The sequence below is a fragment of the Nannospalax galili genome, unplaced genomic scaffold (assembly GCF_000622305.1).
Source record: "Nannospalax galili isolate Female #2095 unplaced genomic scaffold, S.galili_v1.0 scaffold101, whole genome shotgun sequence".
NCBI classification, from domain to species: Eukaryota; Metazoa; Chordata; class Mammalia; order Rodentia; family Spalacidae; genus Nannospalax; species Nannospalax galili.
Window position 1 is genome coordinate 2,461,127 of NW_008345700.1, and position 16,595 is coordinate 2,477,721.

Sequence of the window (16,595 nt, forward strand, 5' to 3'; positions counted from 1 at the left end):
TGTTCTAGCAGACAGAGGACAAAAGAGTGTCTCTCTCTCTCTCTCTCTCTCTCTCTCTCTCTCTCTCTCTCTCTCTCTCTCTCTCTCTCTCTCTGTGTGTGTGTTTACACAAATGGGGGCCAGTTGGGGACATGGCCTTGCAGATAAAGAACTTGTCAACATGAGAACCAGAGTTCAGATCCCCAGAACCCAGGTAAATTCAGGTGAGTGAGGCAGCTGTCCTATAATCCCAGCACTCAGACATCCCGAGAGACGCCCTTTTACTAGCAGCTCTTTACTTCATTTTGGGGATGGAGGATGCCTGCACCTTAGGTCGACAGGTGACTGGCACCATCTTCTGGCATCATCTGTGTGACACAGACTGATAAATGCCTTATTCAGGAATGAACGTGCTCCCCCACTAAGGCCATAAAGGAAGGTCTTCTCCAAACCTGGATGGTGGCTTCCCCATAGGCACATAAAATGGGAGAGGGAGAGGGAGAGGGAGAGGGAGAGGGAGAGGGGATCCCTGGGTAAGCTGGCTTACTAGATACAGCAGAATTGGTGAACTGCAGGTTCAATGAGAGACTCTAACTCAATAAAAGTGGGGAGCGACTGAGGACACCCAATGTCAACTTCAGGTCTCCACATACATGCACACACATATGGCCATGCAACCACACACACATGTGCCCACACACGTGAGCATGCTTACCCCCCTAAATGGCATCCTAAGCAGGAATCGTGTGGCCCATCGCCTGTCGATCATTGTGAGGAGCCATATTGCCTTGATGACCCAGTGCATCTGGTGATGTACTGTGCATGTAGACCTTGGCAGGCCAGTAGGCATTACTGGTGTGTGTGGAGGCTGAGGTAGTTTGTCCTTCTGCAACAAGCCATCTCCTGGCAGGTGGCACACTTTCCCCACTGGCCAGAAGGAAGTGCTGGGCTGGGCAGATTTACAGCTTTACTTCCCTAGGTTTCTGCCAGTTTTTTTTTTTTTTTAAATTTTATTTATTTTTCTTTTATGTGTATGAGTGTATTGACTGCATGTATGTGAGTGCACCCGTGTCATGCAATGCCGCAGAGGTCAGAGGAGGGCTTTGGATTCCCTGGAACTGGAGTTAAGGACGGTTCATAGCCGCCATGTGGGTGCTGGGAATCGAACTCGGGTCCTCTGCAAGAGCAGTCAGTGCTCTTAACCGCTGAGCTATCTCTCCAGCCCCGGTTTCTGCCAGTTTTATTCATTAGTTGTAAAAGCAGAGTGTCTGGAAGATTAGGTCCATGCTCCTCTGCCATCGGGATGTGTGCCCGTGGTGTCCGAGTCCCATTTTCAGCTCCCTCAACCATCAGAGGTGCAGCGGCGGAGTCTCAGGCACTCCAACAGCTCGGAGGCCACAGGGCCCCTTTGCGTGGCCTGCTTGTATCTTTAACCTTGTGCTGGGCTGTTTGTGGAGGCCCTGTAACTGATTTACACCTAAGAATGTTTCTACTGGAGATGTTTCTCAAGGTTTAAAGTTGGTACTTTTTGTTACTGTTGCAACAGTCCCCTGTAGCCAGACTGGCCTCCAGTTCACTAAGCAGTCTGATGTCCTGAACTTCTGATCCTCCTGCCTCCACCTTCCAAGTGCCAGGATCACAGGTTTGTTGCAGGTTTATGCCCAGCTTATGTGGTGCTAGGATCAAACCAGGGCTGATGCAGGTGAGGCATGCACTGTACCAGAGCCACATCTCCAACCCCTAGGTCTACAAGATTTCTTACTAAAGATCATAACCCCCTGCAATCCCAACTGTTTTCACACTCTTGAACGCGGGTCACTATATGAACTTGCTCATGTGCTCGCTCGGCTTGTCAGTCCAGGCCCTGCTCTTTAACTCTCCGTGTGGACAGTGAGGGTGCCTCTCAGTGGATGCTCCCCTGCACCTCTGGCTGGCCCTTGTGACCTCTGGGACTGAAGCCTCCATTGTGCAGGGGAGCAAGGCTGTGCCACCACTCTTCCCGCCTTGCTAAACTTCAGTCACCAACCAGATCCTTCATGCATGATCCCACGCTGTGTCCCAAGAGGCGACTTGCCACTTTGGCACCCATCACGAGAGCTCAATTTTGTCTTCCATTCAGCTTTGTAGCTCAGCACAATGTTGAGATTCACAGCTGTCGTCCTAGCAAGTCTGATCCCCAGCCCAGAGGTCTCTCACTCTAGAATAGAGGTTCCACTCGTCTGCTGGGATCCCCGTCTCTCGCCACAGGTCACCCAGCACTGATGCCCCTCACCTACATGCTGTCATACCCATGGGCCCTCACTCACAGGTCTGTCTTCCATGCTTTATTTTTAACTGTGAGCTACTCTGGGCTCATGAGAAGTTACCTTTGGGTTGAAGAAATAAGATAGTTTATTTTCCCAGAGGAGTCTTTAAAATGTTGTGTGTGCCACAGTGCACATATAGTCAGAAGGAAACTTGCAGGAATCCGTTCTCTTTGTACTGTATGGGTCCTGGGAACTGAACTCAGGTTGGCAGGCTCTGCAGCAAGCACCTTAATCCACCAGTCTGAGAAGACTCTTCAGTCACCTTTACTGAGTGGCAGAACACTGTTAGCCAGAACCACCTCACCTGGGCTTGTGGCTCAAGGTTCCCTTACTACGAGGGACACTCACCCAGGGAGTGGTTTGTAGGGGGCTCTGGGCGGAGCCTCCCCTGATCCCGTATCTAGGGACCAGCTCTAGGGGTGTGGACCACTCTCACACTGACCATAGTTAGTTCTTGATGTGGCTGTGGGTTCTACTCCATTCACACTGGGACAGTAAGTGCATACATATCCTGTGTGCTGTTACTGTATTACTGCCATACACTTATTCAGAGGGTCAAGAATGCAGTCATATTCTCTGGCTCTAGTCACACCTGCCTCTCTTGCACCTCTGCAGGTCAGGCATTGCCTTTGTGCCTGGTGTCCTGTCTGTCTCCATGTCTTGGGCCCACCCTCATCCTGGTCCTTGTACTCTAGTGCCCTGGGCTGTGTGTGGCATAGGGGCCCTTGGTGGGTGCCCGACCAGAGTATGCCTCTTGGTCACACTGAGCTGGACAGGCAGAACAGATATTTGCTAGTCCTCCCCAAGAAGGATATCCCAGCTGGTCTGCACAGTGGCAGACAGTGTGGGTGAAGGAGCCATTTCATCCACCATGCTGCCTGCTGTGCCTGGCTACCACTAGCCCTGACCCACAGGCTTCAGGCATGTTGTACTTGTTTTTTTCATGTATATGTGGCACACATGCATGTGGAGGTCAAAGGTTGATGCAGAATATCTTCCTCTGTCACTTTTGACTTTATTTACTGAGGCAGGGTCTCTCGCTGAACTCATGGAGAGCCCATTAGGCTCTAGTTAGCCAGCTTGCCTTGGGGGATCCCTTTCACTGCCTCCTGAGACCTGGGACTACAGGCAGCCACCATGCTGACCCAGCATTTATGTGGCTATAGGAACTCAAACTCTGGTCCTCAAATCTGCATGACATGTTTTTATTCACCAAGCCATCTCCCCAGCCCTTGACATTCCTAGAACGTATGGCTAGCCAGACATTTCAACTCTTTGAGCCAAGATGGAGCAGCTGTTGAACCCAATGGCCTGTCTGTGCCTCTTCTAGGTGTACCTACAGGGTCAGCGGTCCTTTTGGCTGCTCTCCTCAGGGGAGGTCAGATGCTGAGCCTGGATATGAAGGCCCATCGGGGTCTTTTGGGGACCCCGGAGGAAGAGAGCAGCACCTCCCCAGTTGTGGTTTCTGGCTCCCACAAGAACTACAGACTTTTACCTCTGCCATCTTTGACCCCAAATGTCACCTCTAACGGGCTCTTGGTTTAAAACTAGACCAGGTCATGTCCCTGGGAGGGAGGTGAATGAGGGGATTGGTGGGTGTGTGCGGGGGGAGGGGGGGCGGCGCTGGGCTACCTAGGGACCAGGAGAGGGAGTATGGGGGCTTGTGGGAAATGCTTCCAGATGGCAGAGTGGCTGCTGCTTTCCCCCTAACTTCATCGTGGCAACAGCTCTGGCTAAAGCGCCCCAAACTCAAGAGACCAGGCAAGGACATAGTTGGAAATCCTGCCATGTATTTTTTAGGACTCTGTATATAACATTTCCAGCGGCAGAACTAAGGGATCTTGATGCAAACCGTGTTCCCGCAGCATGGAGGGCAGACACCTGACTGGCAGCGGCACCAAGGTCCTCACCAGGGTGGTGATGGCCACCCACATTTGCTACAGAGAAATGAAGTCTCTGTCAACCGCAGGCAGGACCAGATCAGCATGTGAGAGGGTCCTCCCCACGACGTCACTGTCACTAGCCATGCCAGCCACCACAGTTCTGTCCATGTAGATGATGTCCTCAGACGATACTCCGGGTGCCTTCGGGAGCCTCTTGGGTGCTGGTGGCCTCCGGTCCTCAGAGCTCATTGTGCCGTGCTCTTGAGACCCTGCTGGACAGGTCCTGCAGGTGCTTCTTCACCTGTGGATGGAGACACCTGTCAGCCAGGGCTAGTGCGGCATGCCCGCCAGGCCATGAGATTGCAAGGGACCCGAAAACCCACACCACACTCTGCTCACCTTCCACTGCACAACACAGAACTTGTCAGTGGTAATGACAGTAGCTCAATGTGGACCCAAAAAATACAAATATTAAAAACAGCCAGCCAGAGTGCATCTTCCCCAAAGGGCTCTGACACTGCCCCAGCCGCCTGCCCTTTTTTAAAACGTTTATTATTTTTATGTGTATGAGTGCATTGCCTGCATGTATGTGAGTACACCCGTGTTGTTCATGAACCCGGGTCCTCTGCAAGAGCAGTCAGTGCTCTTAACCGCTGAGTCATCTCTCTAGCCTCTGCCCTGTTATTTTTAGAAGATTCTGTGAAGGTGGGGGCTCATCCTCATGGTGGCAGATGCCTGTAGTGGGGTGCTGAGGGACTCCACTTTTGACCCCTTAGCACCAGAGCTGCACTTGGCCACACACCTTCTCCATGGGCCGTACTGTCTTTCCTCGAGTCAGGAGTCCACGTGTCTGGGACCCCAGTGCAGAGAGGACAGGTGTGTGTGTGGTGGTGGGGGTGGAGGGACGACAGAGCGTGCAGCGCACCGCACCCACCTTGTAGCCCAGCTCCTTGGTCTTCTCCTCCAGCAGCGCATACTTTTCCTTGTTGTGGCTGATGTGCTCTCGGTCACCGATGCTCTCCACGTGCTTCAGCTTCTGGTGGGAAATTTCCAGCTGTTTCTGGTAGTGGTTATGCTTTTCAATTTTGGCCTCAAAGTGCTTGAGCTCCTCCTAGAATGTTTTGACAACTTAATTTCCTCCAACATGGGGACCTGAGGTGCCTGTCTCTGGTGCAGCAGATGATCCTGTCACTAAGGTCACACCTGAGAACTGGCAGGTACTTACTAAGGGTCTCTAAAACAGGGAGTGTCCACCAGAACACAGTGGCCACAGGGATCTTTGTACTCATTCCCGAAACCTGGTGCCAGTCGGCCCCTCTTTCCCATGCTGACCCTGCTCCTACCCCTCACACCTGAGTGTGCTGTCTCTGGGAACAGCACCCCACCTGCTGGGCATCCAGTTCCTTCCTGGTCCCAGGTATGGCTGACACCCAAGGCTCAGTTTTACCACAGCTGTCCTGCACCCTGTTCTCTCCATCCCTTCCCCACGGGCCTGTACCCCAGCTCCTGGCAGCCAGCCCACCCTCTGCTTTGAAGAGATCTAGGTCCTGCAGGGTCCTGCTGCTTACCTGCCTCCTGCCCTGCCAGCTTTCTTCTGTGCTCACTCACAGCTGAGCCTAGGGCCACGTGAGCTCACATGGATGAGTGTGGACATGTGTCAGCCCTGCTGCACCTGCCTCCCGAGGGAAGGGTGCCTCTGCTTCCCACAGGCCTCCAGCTGCTGGTACCTCCCTTGCTTGCTGCCTTTCACCTCATGGGTCCCATGTTCGCTGGGAGCTCAGTGGCAACCTCTAGAACCCCGACACCTGGAACTTCCTGAACACACTGGAGGAGCCCTGGACTCTGAGGGACCTCAAGCCACACAGGTCCCAAGCACGCCTCTCCCTACCCCAGGCTCGTCTCAGGAGGCAGCAGCTCTCAGTAGTCCTGTCTACCCACCCTAACCTTCACTTGCACCCTAGCCATGCGGGGCTCTGTCAGAACAGGCCTGCTTGACATCTTACTGTCTCTGCCGGACAGCTCGATCCACTGGCCTCCTGCAGCTCTTACTGCACCGGGCACCCTGGCCCTCTCAGCATTGCACAGTGCAGCGCCAGGCAGAGACTCGGCCAGTTGAAAAGGTTAGGGGTAACAAGGGTCAGAACAAAACCATGAACACCCTGGGGCATGAGGGTGGCAGAGAACCTGGCCCCATTAGAAACTGGCAAGAATGGAGGTAGTCATCACAGAGGGGAGGTACCTCCACTTTGAAGCTTCCTTACCCGAAATGACTCCAGCTCCTTCTCGGTGAAGTTGGCGGACTGAGCCAGGTCCCACAGATCTATCACTCGGGGCTCTTCAAACTCTGCAGGACAGCAAGAGCCATATGTCTGGGTGGATTGCATGGCAGTACACATTCCAGTGCTGGAGGCCCATGTGGCCTGTAGGCTCAGGGACCAGTGTGTAACTTCTCTGAAGTGCACAGGGCTCCTGGTGTGATGCTCACAGGATCAGGATTGTATCAGGATCACCACTGTCTGTGGTGAAAGGGCTGCATCCCCTGTTCCTGCCTGCCTCCGAGGGAGTGAGTGGGAAGGTGGGGGCCACTGGGGAGGGCTGACTGCCACTGAGGTCTAGGCTGGGGCTCGGCTGTTCGCCTTTGAGCTCCTGTGTAAGCCACAGCCCCTTGATGTCTGCCAAGGGTCCCCATCTCTGTCCCTCTGGCCACCCCTGAGCAGGAGACCCCATTCTGCCTCCTCTCAGCTGACCCTTCCTGCCTAGGACACAAGGGAACCCTGGCTTTGTTGGGGATCAGGGGAAGGGAGGATTATGTAGGCCAGCAAGACAAACCAAGTCAGCTAGACGCGGCTATCTAGGAGATGGTTCATGTGGAGAGGGAGTGGGACTCGACAGGAGAAGGGCAGTGGTCAGGGAGGAAGAGCTGCCACCTAGCACACTGACCACCATGGCCAGCCAACCTTGGGTTCCCATCAACCAGTGACACTAAGACCTCACAGCTGGCCTACAAAGTAGACTGGTTACCTCCATGGTAAGTAGTCCTGGGAGGTGGCATTATGACCTTCACAGCAGGCTGTGAAAGCCCAGTACATCTGCCCACAGTGTCTGCAAGACCTCACCTGGGTGGGTGGACAGAGAGTCAGCCACACTGTCTAAGCTGTGAGCTCAGGATTTTGGCCCTTGATGGCTGCTGCCTCTGTGTTTAGGGACAGAAGTCGGGTGGAAATGGACAGCAGATAGTAACATCCCCACCCAAGCTCTGTGGGCCTGGAGGCCCAAGGTCAGAGCAGAGAGCCTGGCCCTTCTACAGGGACTTGGAGAGCAAGAAAGTTTGTTCTAGGTGCTGAGGGTAGAGTTGTCACTGCAGCATAAACTGCATCCTGCTCCAAGGGCAGGATGTCTGAGAAAGGGTCAGCCCAAGATTAGAGACAACGCTGAGCTCCTGTGAAGGGGAGTCGGGGAGGGGTGTACAGGAACAGAACTGAAAGAGCCCAGTGGGTGTGCTGTGTTTACGGAGACCAAAGAGCCAGTCTGGAAGGGGCTGCTAACTGGAGGCCACTCTGCTACCACCTCAAACCAGTTTAGTAAGAGGGTTAATGAGGATGAATTCAGACACTCATGACACAACTCCAAGAAGTGGGGAAAATCTCCCAGGCACCCCTGGGCTCATGTACCTGTTCCTTATGCGTGCACAGTCTTCCTACCCCTAACATAAGCAGACAGCACAAGGCAGGGCATAGAGCTTACCAGCGGTGGGGCTGTAGCCCTGGTGGCTGACCTTCCTCAGGCGGTCCAGGCCCTGGGTGATGCTGCGCAGTCTGTCCTTCAGCTCACTGTGCTTGCTGTACAGGACGTCATTCTTGATGTGGCTCATGTCAGAGGGACTAAGGAGGTTCTCATAACCTTCTGTGGAACAGGAAGCAGAATGCCTGATGAAGACATCCCCCTGTAGTCCTGGGGCCCCTGTGGCCAAGGCAGCCCAGAGCCTGCCCACCTGCTCTGAGTGTTAGCTGATGGACTTGCCTTTTCAAACACAAGGTGTGTATACTCCAAGGACAGACAGATGCCTCAGTATCTGTACCTGAAGGCCTGTCCTAGGGACTCGTGCAACGAGCACAAACACCATTTGAACTCACATTGTGGGTGGAAACCTGAGAAAAGTGTGCCAGACCCCCGCCCTAGGTGACCGTGTAGCCCTGGGCCCAGGTGAGGCATCCAGCAGATAGATGCCACTCGACACACCTTCGGCTCTGGTCAGCGTATCCAGCAGCACGTTGTACTCATGAACCTTTTCTTTGTGGTGCAGAAGCTCTCGCCATAGCTTGTCTAGTTCCTCGCTGGAGAATTTCCCTGAGGTCTTTGCCTAAGAGGAAAGGGATCCTGGAGTGACCACACTTTGGGGTCTTGTCATCAGTTCACCCTCAGGGGGCTTGGGCCCGTCTGCTGACCACCCCTCACAGCTCCGGCAGAATCCTTACTAAGTGCAAAGCACTGGGGGTTGTTCTTGGCCTCTGCAAGCCTCACGCCTCTACTAAGTATGCGCTCCAGGAAAAGAAAAACCAAACCGGGAAGGAGCTGTCACCCAACAAGTGTCTTTTCTTGCTGTGCCCAGATCTGGCAGGGAACAGTGATAAGGGCTGGTAGGGAGAGGAAGGGCCCTGGGGTGGTGGGTGCTCACATCTGCTTGGCTCTCCTGGTTGTGCAGATAGTGCGGGCAGCAGGGCCATCTCCCTGGAGGACCTGGGCCTGTCATTTGTCATCCCCCTTATCTCTAGGGCTGGATGGTGACAGATGGGCCAGTGTGACACACAGGAGGCACATTCCACAGCCATGTCTCCCTCCTGCCCTTTTGGCTACCTTCCACCTGGCCATCTCCCATGAACCCACACAATGAGCCAGGACGAGAATTCCAATCAGTGTGGGCCCGAATCAGTGTGACCCAGATGTGCTGTCTGAATAAGGAGAAGGGACAGGGAATTGGAAGGAGTGAGCATGTGGCACCAAATCACCACCTCCCAATGCATACTCCCCACCAGCACCCTGTGGTCTAGCTCTGTATCCCAAAGCAAAAATGGGCCAGGTCAGTACTGCCCACTCTCCAAGCATAGTGCCAAGAACCCACCCGACACCTGCACACAGCTTTCTCAAGGATGGAAGCAGAGCCAAGGACAGAATCAAACACAAAGCCAAGACCGCAGCCACCTGACCTTACACACGTGCAGTTTGGCTACACTCAGGACACGCCTACTGTCTGAAGTCCCAACAGCCAGAAACCCAGTAGATTCCGCCGCTAAGCAAGAATAGCCAACAGACTTTTCAGGAAGGAGAAAACTACCATGGAAGCTAGCAGCCACACACTGGGCTGCACGCAGAGCAGGGGCTGAGCATGATGATAGCAGGGACGGAGCCCCAACAGCCCCACACCGTGACTCTCCACAGGTCGACACAAGTTGTAGAAAGTAAGGAAAATTTAAGGGGTACCTTATGCCACAGCTTCTCCAGCCTGGGGTCCCCCAGCTCATCCTGGACGTCATCACTCAGTGCATTGCTGTGCACCACCTGGGTGTCTTTCCTCCCATCTAGTCCGTACCTGGCCAAGATGACTAGAAAGGAAACATTAAAAAAAAATTTTGTTATTTGCCATCTCTCTAGCCTGTTACTTTTATTTTATGAGTGTATTGCCTGCATGTGTGTAAGGGCACTCATGTCATGCAATGCCCAAGGATGTCAGAAGAGGGTGTTGGATCCCCTGGAACTGGAATTATGGACGGTTGTTAGCTGCCATGTGGGTTCTGGCAACTGAACCTGGGTCCTCTGCAAGAGCAGCCAGTGTTCTTAACCACTGAGCTATCTCTCCAGTCCTGAAGAGGACATTTTATTTTTTATTTTTTTTGGTGTTTTTGAGACAGGGTCTTCCTATAGTCCCAGCTGTCCTGGAACTCGCTATGTAGACCAGGCTGGCCTCAGACTCACAGAGATCTGCCTGCCTCTGCCTCCCAAGTGCTGGGATTAAAGGTGTGCGCCACCATGCCCGGCCTGACATTTTATTTTTACTGAACACTGTTTCATCTGACAGTCCAGAACTGACACAGTAACGCACAATTTGAGCTTGTGAAGTAAGCTTGCTTCTTACTTTTCTGGAAGTTTCCTTTTACCCCTAATTTCCTGAGTGACCATACAAGATCACATACATCAACCCAGGTGCTCTGAGCCCCTGGTATTTATGAGCATGGTTAGAGACTTACAGGACATCATGGTCACTGCAGATGTTCCCTATTTGAGCCCTCCTGAACCAGGAGCTTGTGGGCAGGGAGGGTGCAGCTGAGATAAGCCAGGAAACATGGGATGGTTTCCATAGGCCCACCAGATAGAGTTTTAAGAACATGTCTTTCTGACATATGTGAAACCCTGATAAAAACAGCATAGGACAGTCCCCTGGGTGTCAGGGTGATGGCTGGGGGCTGCTGACACTCCAGATCACACACTTGCCTATAATATTGCATGCCAGCAGCCAGGAGAAGCCAGCCAGAAGGGTGCTACTGCCTAGCCTCTGGGATGCCCAGGCTCACACCCACAGTCCCTCCACCCTGGAGGACTTGGCACCTCTTGTCATCAGCACACAATAGGGGAAGCCTGACAGCTAGCTCCAGAAATACAGGAAACCGGACCTGGTCTCTTCCTCTTGCCAATGTCTGCTCTAACTTCCAAGCCCTTCATGCAGGTACTCAGTCAAGCTCTGGCTCCATGGTACAAGCCCCTCCCAGCCAGGCCACCCTGGAACTCAGTACCCATCCTAGTTGCCTCTGTCCCATCCCACTTGCACCCACCACCCACACTGCAGTTACATACAAAAAAAAAGTTTAAAAAACATTTTTATTTTATGTGCGTGTATTGCCTGCATGTATGTAAGTGCACTTGTGTCATGCAATGCCTGCGGAGGTCAGAAGAGGCTGTCAGATCCCCTGGGCCTGGAGTTAGGGACAGTTGTTAGCCACCATGTGGGTGCTAGGATTCGAACCTGGGTCTTCTTCGAGAAGGTTCAGTGTTCTTAACTGCGGAGCCATCTCTCCAGCCCAATAAATAAATATCTTAAAAAAAAAAAAACCTTAGAAAAAAATTTAAAGTGCACAGTGGTTTGTGCCTATAATACCAGCTACTTGGGAGGTTGCAGCAGGACTGCTTAGGAGTTTGGAGCCAGCCTGAGCAACATGGTGAGATCAGTGCTCAGATGCCTCCAAGTCGTAGAGCCAGCACAGCTGGAAGATGCTCCCACCCAGGACAGTGACGAGCCAGAGGACACTGGCCACTAGCTTGCTTCCTTGGGTGCTCTGTGTCCCACTACCCCTGAACCCCACCCCGTCCTTGTAGGAGTTGGCTCCCCTGTGCCTTCTGGAAGGGTTGATGGCCCAGCAGCCTCCAGGTCCTCCATGTGTACACTTCCCTCTCCTGTGGATCAACTCCACATTCACAATCAGGCCTGAGGACAGGGCTCTAAAGAGCAACTCGTGTCACTGCAGAGCAGGGTGTTAGGAAGTAGGGACTGACAGCGTCCCCTGTCAGACAACAGGTGGCAGAGCTGACAGGACCCCACTGCACCTCCTCTGTGCTGGAGTGCAGAAGGCCAGTGGTCAGTCCACGGTCTATGTCCTGAATACCACAGGGTGGTACACTAACCTCTTCCCACCACTGCTTCCCTGGATGCTGAGGGTGTGGGGAGGATGGCAGGACGGCAGGAGAGGGATCCTAGGAGCAGTCATACCTGTCTTCTAAGGACCTAGATCTAAGCCGGGTGTGGTGGCGCACACCTTTAATCCTAGCACTCTGGGAGGCAGAGGCAGGAGGATCTCTGTGAGTTCCAGGCTAGCCTGGGGCCTGGTCTACATAGTGGGTTCCAGGCCCAGCTGGGGGCTGGAAAAAAAAAAAAACTAAAGACCTATTCCCGATGACACAAGCCAGTACATGCTGTCCAGGGTGGATAGGAGCTCTGTAAGGAGACATGCAGGGCAGGCCTCACCAGCACAGTCCATTCTGAAATCAGACCTGCTTCCTCATCTGACTGACAGCATCCCATGTCCCCCTAGTCCCTTCCTGGCCAAGCAGCTCCAGGACAGTTGGTTGCCTAGGCATCAGTGTGCCAAGTTCCCAGCCAAGGGCATCTGTCCTCAGGGGTGAGGCACCTCACGAGCTACACTCCATGTCCCCAATACCCTCGCCCTCCTCTTGGCCCAGAACCAGTGAGTCAGAGATACGCCAGACTGCTGGCCATTCCCACACTGAAAACAGAGAAGTACCGTTAAGGTTGTGACTCAGCTTTGCTTCCTTCTCCCCGTCCTTGTCTAAGCCTTCAGCCTTCAGCTTCTTCCAGCTGAGTTCGTCCCTTTCTTGTATCTTCAGATCAGAATGGAGTTCGGCCAGCTTCACAGGAGACAGATGCAGCTGCCCAGGGAGAAAGACACGGTATGTTTGACAGCATGCTGTGTGACAGACCAAGGGCAATGAGCCTGACCCAGGGAAAGAGTGACTGGGAGATCTCAGAGGACTAGAGGGGACAAGGTTGGGGTTGCTGACAAGACTCGAAGTTCTGGACAAGAACTTCACAGACCAGCCTTATGCCAGGAGCCCGGCTAGAGACTGGCTGGTCTTTGCTGGGAAATCAGCTCAAAACACAGCTGAGGCCAGATCTAAAAATCCCAGGTCCCGTAGGATGCTACCAAGCTGTCAGCAGCTGCCTGAGGCAGGGCCTCCTGAAACAGAGTACCCACCTTCCCCAGGCTGGTACCTGGAGATATGTACCCGGTAAAGGGATGGGGTGGATACAGAGGCACCAACGAGGGGTTGGACTTGGTGAAATGCATTGTTTTTTTCTTTATGCTCAGTATAAAAAGAAAAGAAACTATCAAAAGGAATAAAAGACTAAATCTACAGAAAACTTCCAAGTAAAATCTTAATTTTTGACAGGACTGAATCTAAGGCCTTGTGCATGCTATGTGTTTGGCCAACACAGCAGGCTTCCCCTTTGATCTCTAAAGAGGACAGGTTTTAACAGCCCTGCTCTCCCCCCCCCCACAACTTAAAAAAAAAAAAAAAATCTTCCCGCCTTCTGCAGGAAGCAGAAGCCTCCCTTTGAAAAAGACCCCAGCTCAAGACCCAGGCAGACATTTTCCCTGCCCAGAAGGGAATCTGTCCCATGTGTTCCTTTGCTAATAAACCCTTTTTTGATGGAGTTTTAGGTGTGCCTCAGTGCCTCACTTCCATTCACTCGTTCTCATGCAAACTTTTTACCTATCACTATGTAAGCACTCTACCACAGGGAGACTCTGCACAGGGACTGAGCTCTCAGGCTCAGAGGGTCCAGAATCACCCAGTGCATTAGTGACTGCTGCAGCAGCCCCAGGGCATGGGGACCTGTGGATTGAACGGAACACAAGGCAGCTGTAAGAGGGGAAAGAATTGGGTCTCTGGGACCCACAGTTCCCCTCCTCCTAGCAACAAGGACAGCCCTTTGCTCCCCTACTCTCAAGGAGTCTTGCAACACACTAGGCATGTAACAGCACTGAGTCAGGACAGACATGACCCAAGTCTCTGTGGTACGGCTTGTGCTAGGTGTGTCTATGAAACAGGAACTGGGTAATGCCAGAGCCAGGGCAGGAGGGGCTAGAGTAACACGAAGCAATGGTACCTTGGCCTAGTCTCACACGATGGAGGTGTTCCTCTCCACAGAGCTCACTCACCACACTCCACTCCCTGGGGTACCTAAGTCTTAAGGCTGACCTCAGCTCTTCCAAAGGTGGGTTGGAAGGACAGCGAGGCAAACAGCTCTGCCACACTTTTTCTCTGACCTTATATACAATAAGCTGTCATTCACTATGATATATAAATACATTTTATATAAAGGCAGAATGTTTCCATCAGACAAACTGAAGGATAAAACCTTGCTGGGCAGTGAAGGAAGATTACCAAGAACACTGGTCACCTGACTAGGGTCAATTCTGTCCCACAAGAGACCACAACTCAGGAAGAGCTTTGGTGGGATCAGTCACCTAAAGCAGCGGGTGGGCAGTGACTAACAGGCTGATAACCCTGACCCACCCAGGAGGAGGGTGTCCCATTCTAAAAGTTTACATGTTTATATGAAGGATAAGAAGGCTGAGGGACTGAAGCTGATCCTCCCCACCCCCCAAGCTTTGCAGCTGGGACACAACTCACAAGCTACTCTGTAAGCTTCCTTGTCTACACACAAAACAGAAAGACTCAACAGGTCCTAGGTTCTGGAAGAGGAGAGTAGACACAAGACACTCAAATAGAAGCCACCCCAAAGAAGTGTCCCACTCTGCTCAGTAGACAAGGCTCACAGGCACCCCCAACTTCAGGGCTTGAGGTTTGGAAGGACATGCAGCCCAAGGGGTGAGGGGAGCAGCCACCCTAGCAGTGACCATAAACTGAGGACAATAGGGAGAGATGTGACCTGATGCTGGGGCAGGGAAGGATGCAGGGACTGTACAGGGACAGCACGAGGGCAGGTGATCTGCCACAGCAGGTCTGAGGAAGCCACCTGGACATGCAGGTGGAGGGCTTGGAGCAGGCTTCTGAAAACTAAAGGAATGCCAGGACCCATGGGCACCAGAGAGTATTTCCCTTACACAGCCTCCAGCTCCATCAGACCAGTGTCTTCCTGGCCTTCTGTCATCATCCTGTGAACACACCCAACACAGTGGATGCTGGGAAAGAGTGGTCAGCAAGAGTAGGCCCTGTGCTGCAGACACTCCTGGTCATATTAACTCCCAGCTATGCCCTGGTCCCCTTTTCCAGAAAGTGGGTCTCTCCAGCCCACAGCACTGTCCCTGGCCTCTGTAGACTGGACACTGTACTATGCCTTCTCAGAGCAGAACCCCCCAAATACTGGCTGGGCACTACGCTGGGCCCAGTGGCAGCTAGGCTGGGCCCAGTGGCAGCTAGGCTGGGCCCAGTGGCAGCTTGGCAAGGGCTGGAGGGGGCTGTGTGTGGAACATTACTCCCTCCCTCCAGGGTCCAACAGTCCCTCCCTTCTAATCCTCCAGGGCCAAAGTTTCTCCACAGTTTTCTTCTAAAGCTCTTGTTTTGCAAATTATTTACTAGACTCAGGAATGTTTAAACTGGAGGGTTTAAGGGCAGGGTCGCTCTACAATTCAGAGATGAAGATACAATGGCCCAGAGGGTCTGTTATAAGTATCTGTTTCCCTAAACACAAGCCCAAGCCCAACCAAAGAAAACATTATGCTAATGAACTTATGCCCCAAATCTCAGCCCAGCCAGGAATGGCTGACCTTGGAGATGTTTATTCCCTCAGGGCCTCGCTTTCAGCATCTCTAATTGGAAGAGGCTCAGATTAAGATATCTGTTAAATCTGACTTCAGCATTTCCCCAGGTCGCCTGCTCCGCCCTCAGTTCACTGGCCCTCCCCCACCTCAGCAGATGCTGCCCCCAAATCAACCAGCTCCAGCTGCTGTCCCTGTACCGTCGCCCCTCGGGTCACCTGCTTTTTACGTGTAAGCTTAGAGAAGAAGCCTGCAAGGCAGACCCCCATGGAGACGGCGCCTAGGTATCTCTCTAGACCAGTGGCTCTCTGGGCAGAGCGCGCAGGTGAGTACGACCTGGCAGGACAGCATCCCTCATCCTTTGGGGTCCCCAGCTACACCAAAGCACCACTGCCCCGTGGGGCCAGCAACGAGGTCTTCTTGGGCCTTTGGGTCTCTGCTGAGCAGGTGAGGTCCGCACGGCCCACCTGCTGCAGGTGAGACCCAAAGCCTGGGGGAAGCGGCGCAAGGACCGGCCTTGAGGACCCCAGGGCTGACCCCGAGTGCTCAGCGGCCCCGGCCGCCTCGGGCCCCCGGCCCTGCTCACCTTCCCCCGCAGCTCCCCGGCCCCCGCGGGCTCCCCCTACCCGGCCCCCGCTCACCCGCTGGGCCTTCTCCCACAGCTGGTTGAGCTTCTCCATTCGGAACTCCTCCCCGGGCTCGCGCTTGGCGGGAGGCTCGGGCTCGTTCTTCTCTCGCGAGTACTTGCCACCATGGCCGGCCGCGGGCCGCGGCACGAGCAGCAGAGGCAGCAGCAACAGCAGCAGCACGGACAGCGGGCGCGGGAGCAGCACAGCGACCCTCTCCTTCCGCGACGCCATCTTCCTCTGCAGCACCAGCCGCTCGCCCACCGGAGGACCCGCCCGCTGCCCGGCCTCTGGCCCCGCCCACTCCGTCGGCTCTGGAGCCCCGCCCACCTGTCGGCCTCTGGCCCCGCCCACCTGCTCCGCCCGCCTCCCCGCCACCCCAAACTACAGCTGCAGGCCTGGGAGGGCGCGGCCTGCAGGACCCGGGGTGTCGCGCAGAGGCCGGTGGACAGACGTTTCCTCGGTCGCTACCGGAGGCTGTGGACGGGACAGGAGGCCAGCCGCTCTCCA

At 53.9% G+C, this 16,595-nt stretch overlaps 1 protein-coding gene across 3 annotated transcripts; it reads right to left on the reverse strand.

The window, feature by feature from the left end:
• Positions 1 to 4,055: 4,055 nt before the first annotated feature.
• Positions 4,056 to 16,372, reverse strand: Lrpap1 (LDL receptor related protein associated protein 1). Of its 3 annotated transcripts, none has more exons than XM_029567699.1 (8): positions 16,101 to 16,372; positions 12,457 to 12,601; positions 9,647 to 9,768; positions 8,408 to 8,528; positions 7,913 to 8,071; positions 6,430 to 6,512; positions 5,103 to 5,201; positions 4,056 to 4,469 (listed from the first exon to the last, which is right to left on the reverse strand). In XM_029567699.1, exons 1-8 carry the CDS (start codon positions 16,317 to 16,319, stop codon positions 4,407 to 4,409), a joined length of 1,011 nt encoding a protein of 336 aa, XP_029423559.1. In that variant the 5' UTR covers positions 16,320 to 16,372; the 3' UTR covers positions 4,056 to 4,406. The 3 variants fall into 3 exon arrangements, with proteins under 3 accessions (XP_029423559.1, XP_029423558.1, XP_008840098.1); XM_029567698.1 differs by having other exon boundaries at positions 5,103 to 5,204; XM_008841876.3 differs by having other exon boundaries at positions 5,103 to 5,279; positions 16,101 to 16,371.
• Positions 16,373 to 16,595: the final 223 nt, after the last annotated feature.

What these genes read in the sequence shown, in the direction of transcription:
- Lrpap1 (XM_008841876.3), bottom strand. Translation starts at nt 16,319, where the DNA reads ATGGCGTCGCGGAAGGAGAGGGTCGCTGTGCTGCTCCCGCGCCCGCTG. An exon ending in TGTGGGAGAAGGCCCAGCGG is followed by an intron (nt 12,602 to 16,100) that starts GTGAGCGGGGGC and finishes CTCCCTGGGCAG; the next exon opens with CTGCATCTGTCTCCTGTGAA. An exon ending in GGGCTACAGCCCCACCGCTG is followed by an intron (nt 6,513 to 7,912) that starts GTAAGCTCTATG and finishes GCTGTCCTGCAG; the next exon opens with AGTTTGAAGAGCCCCGAGTG.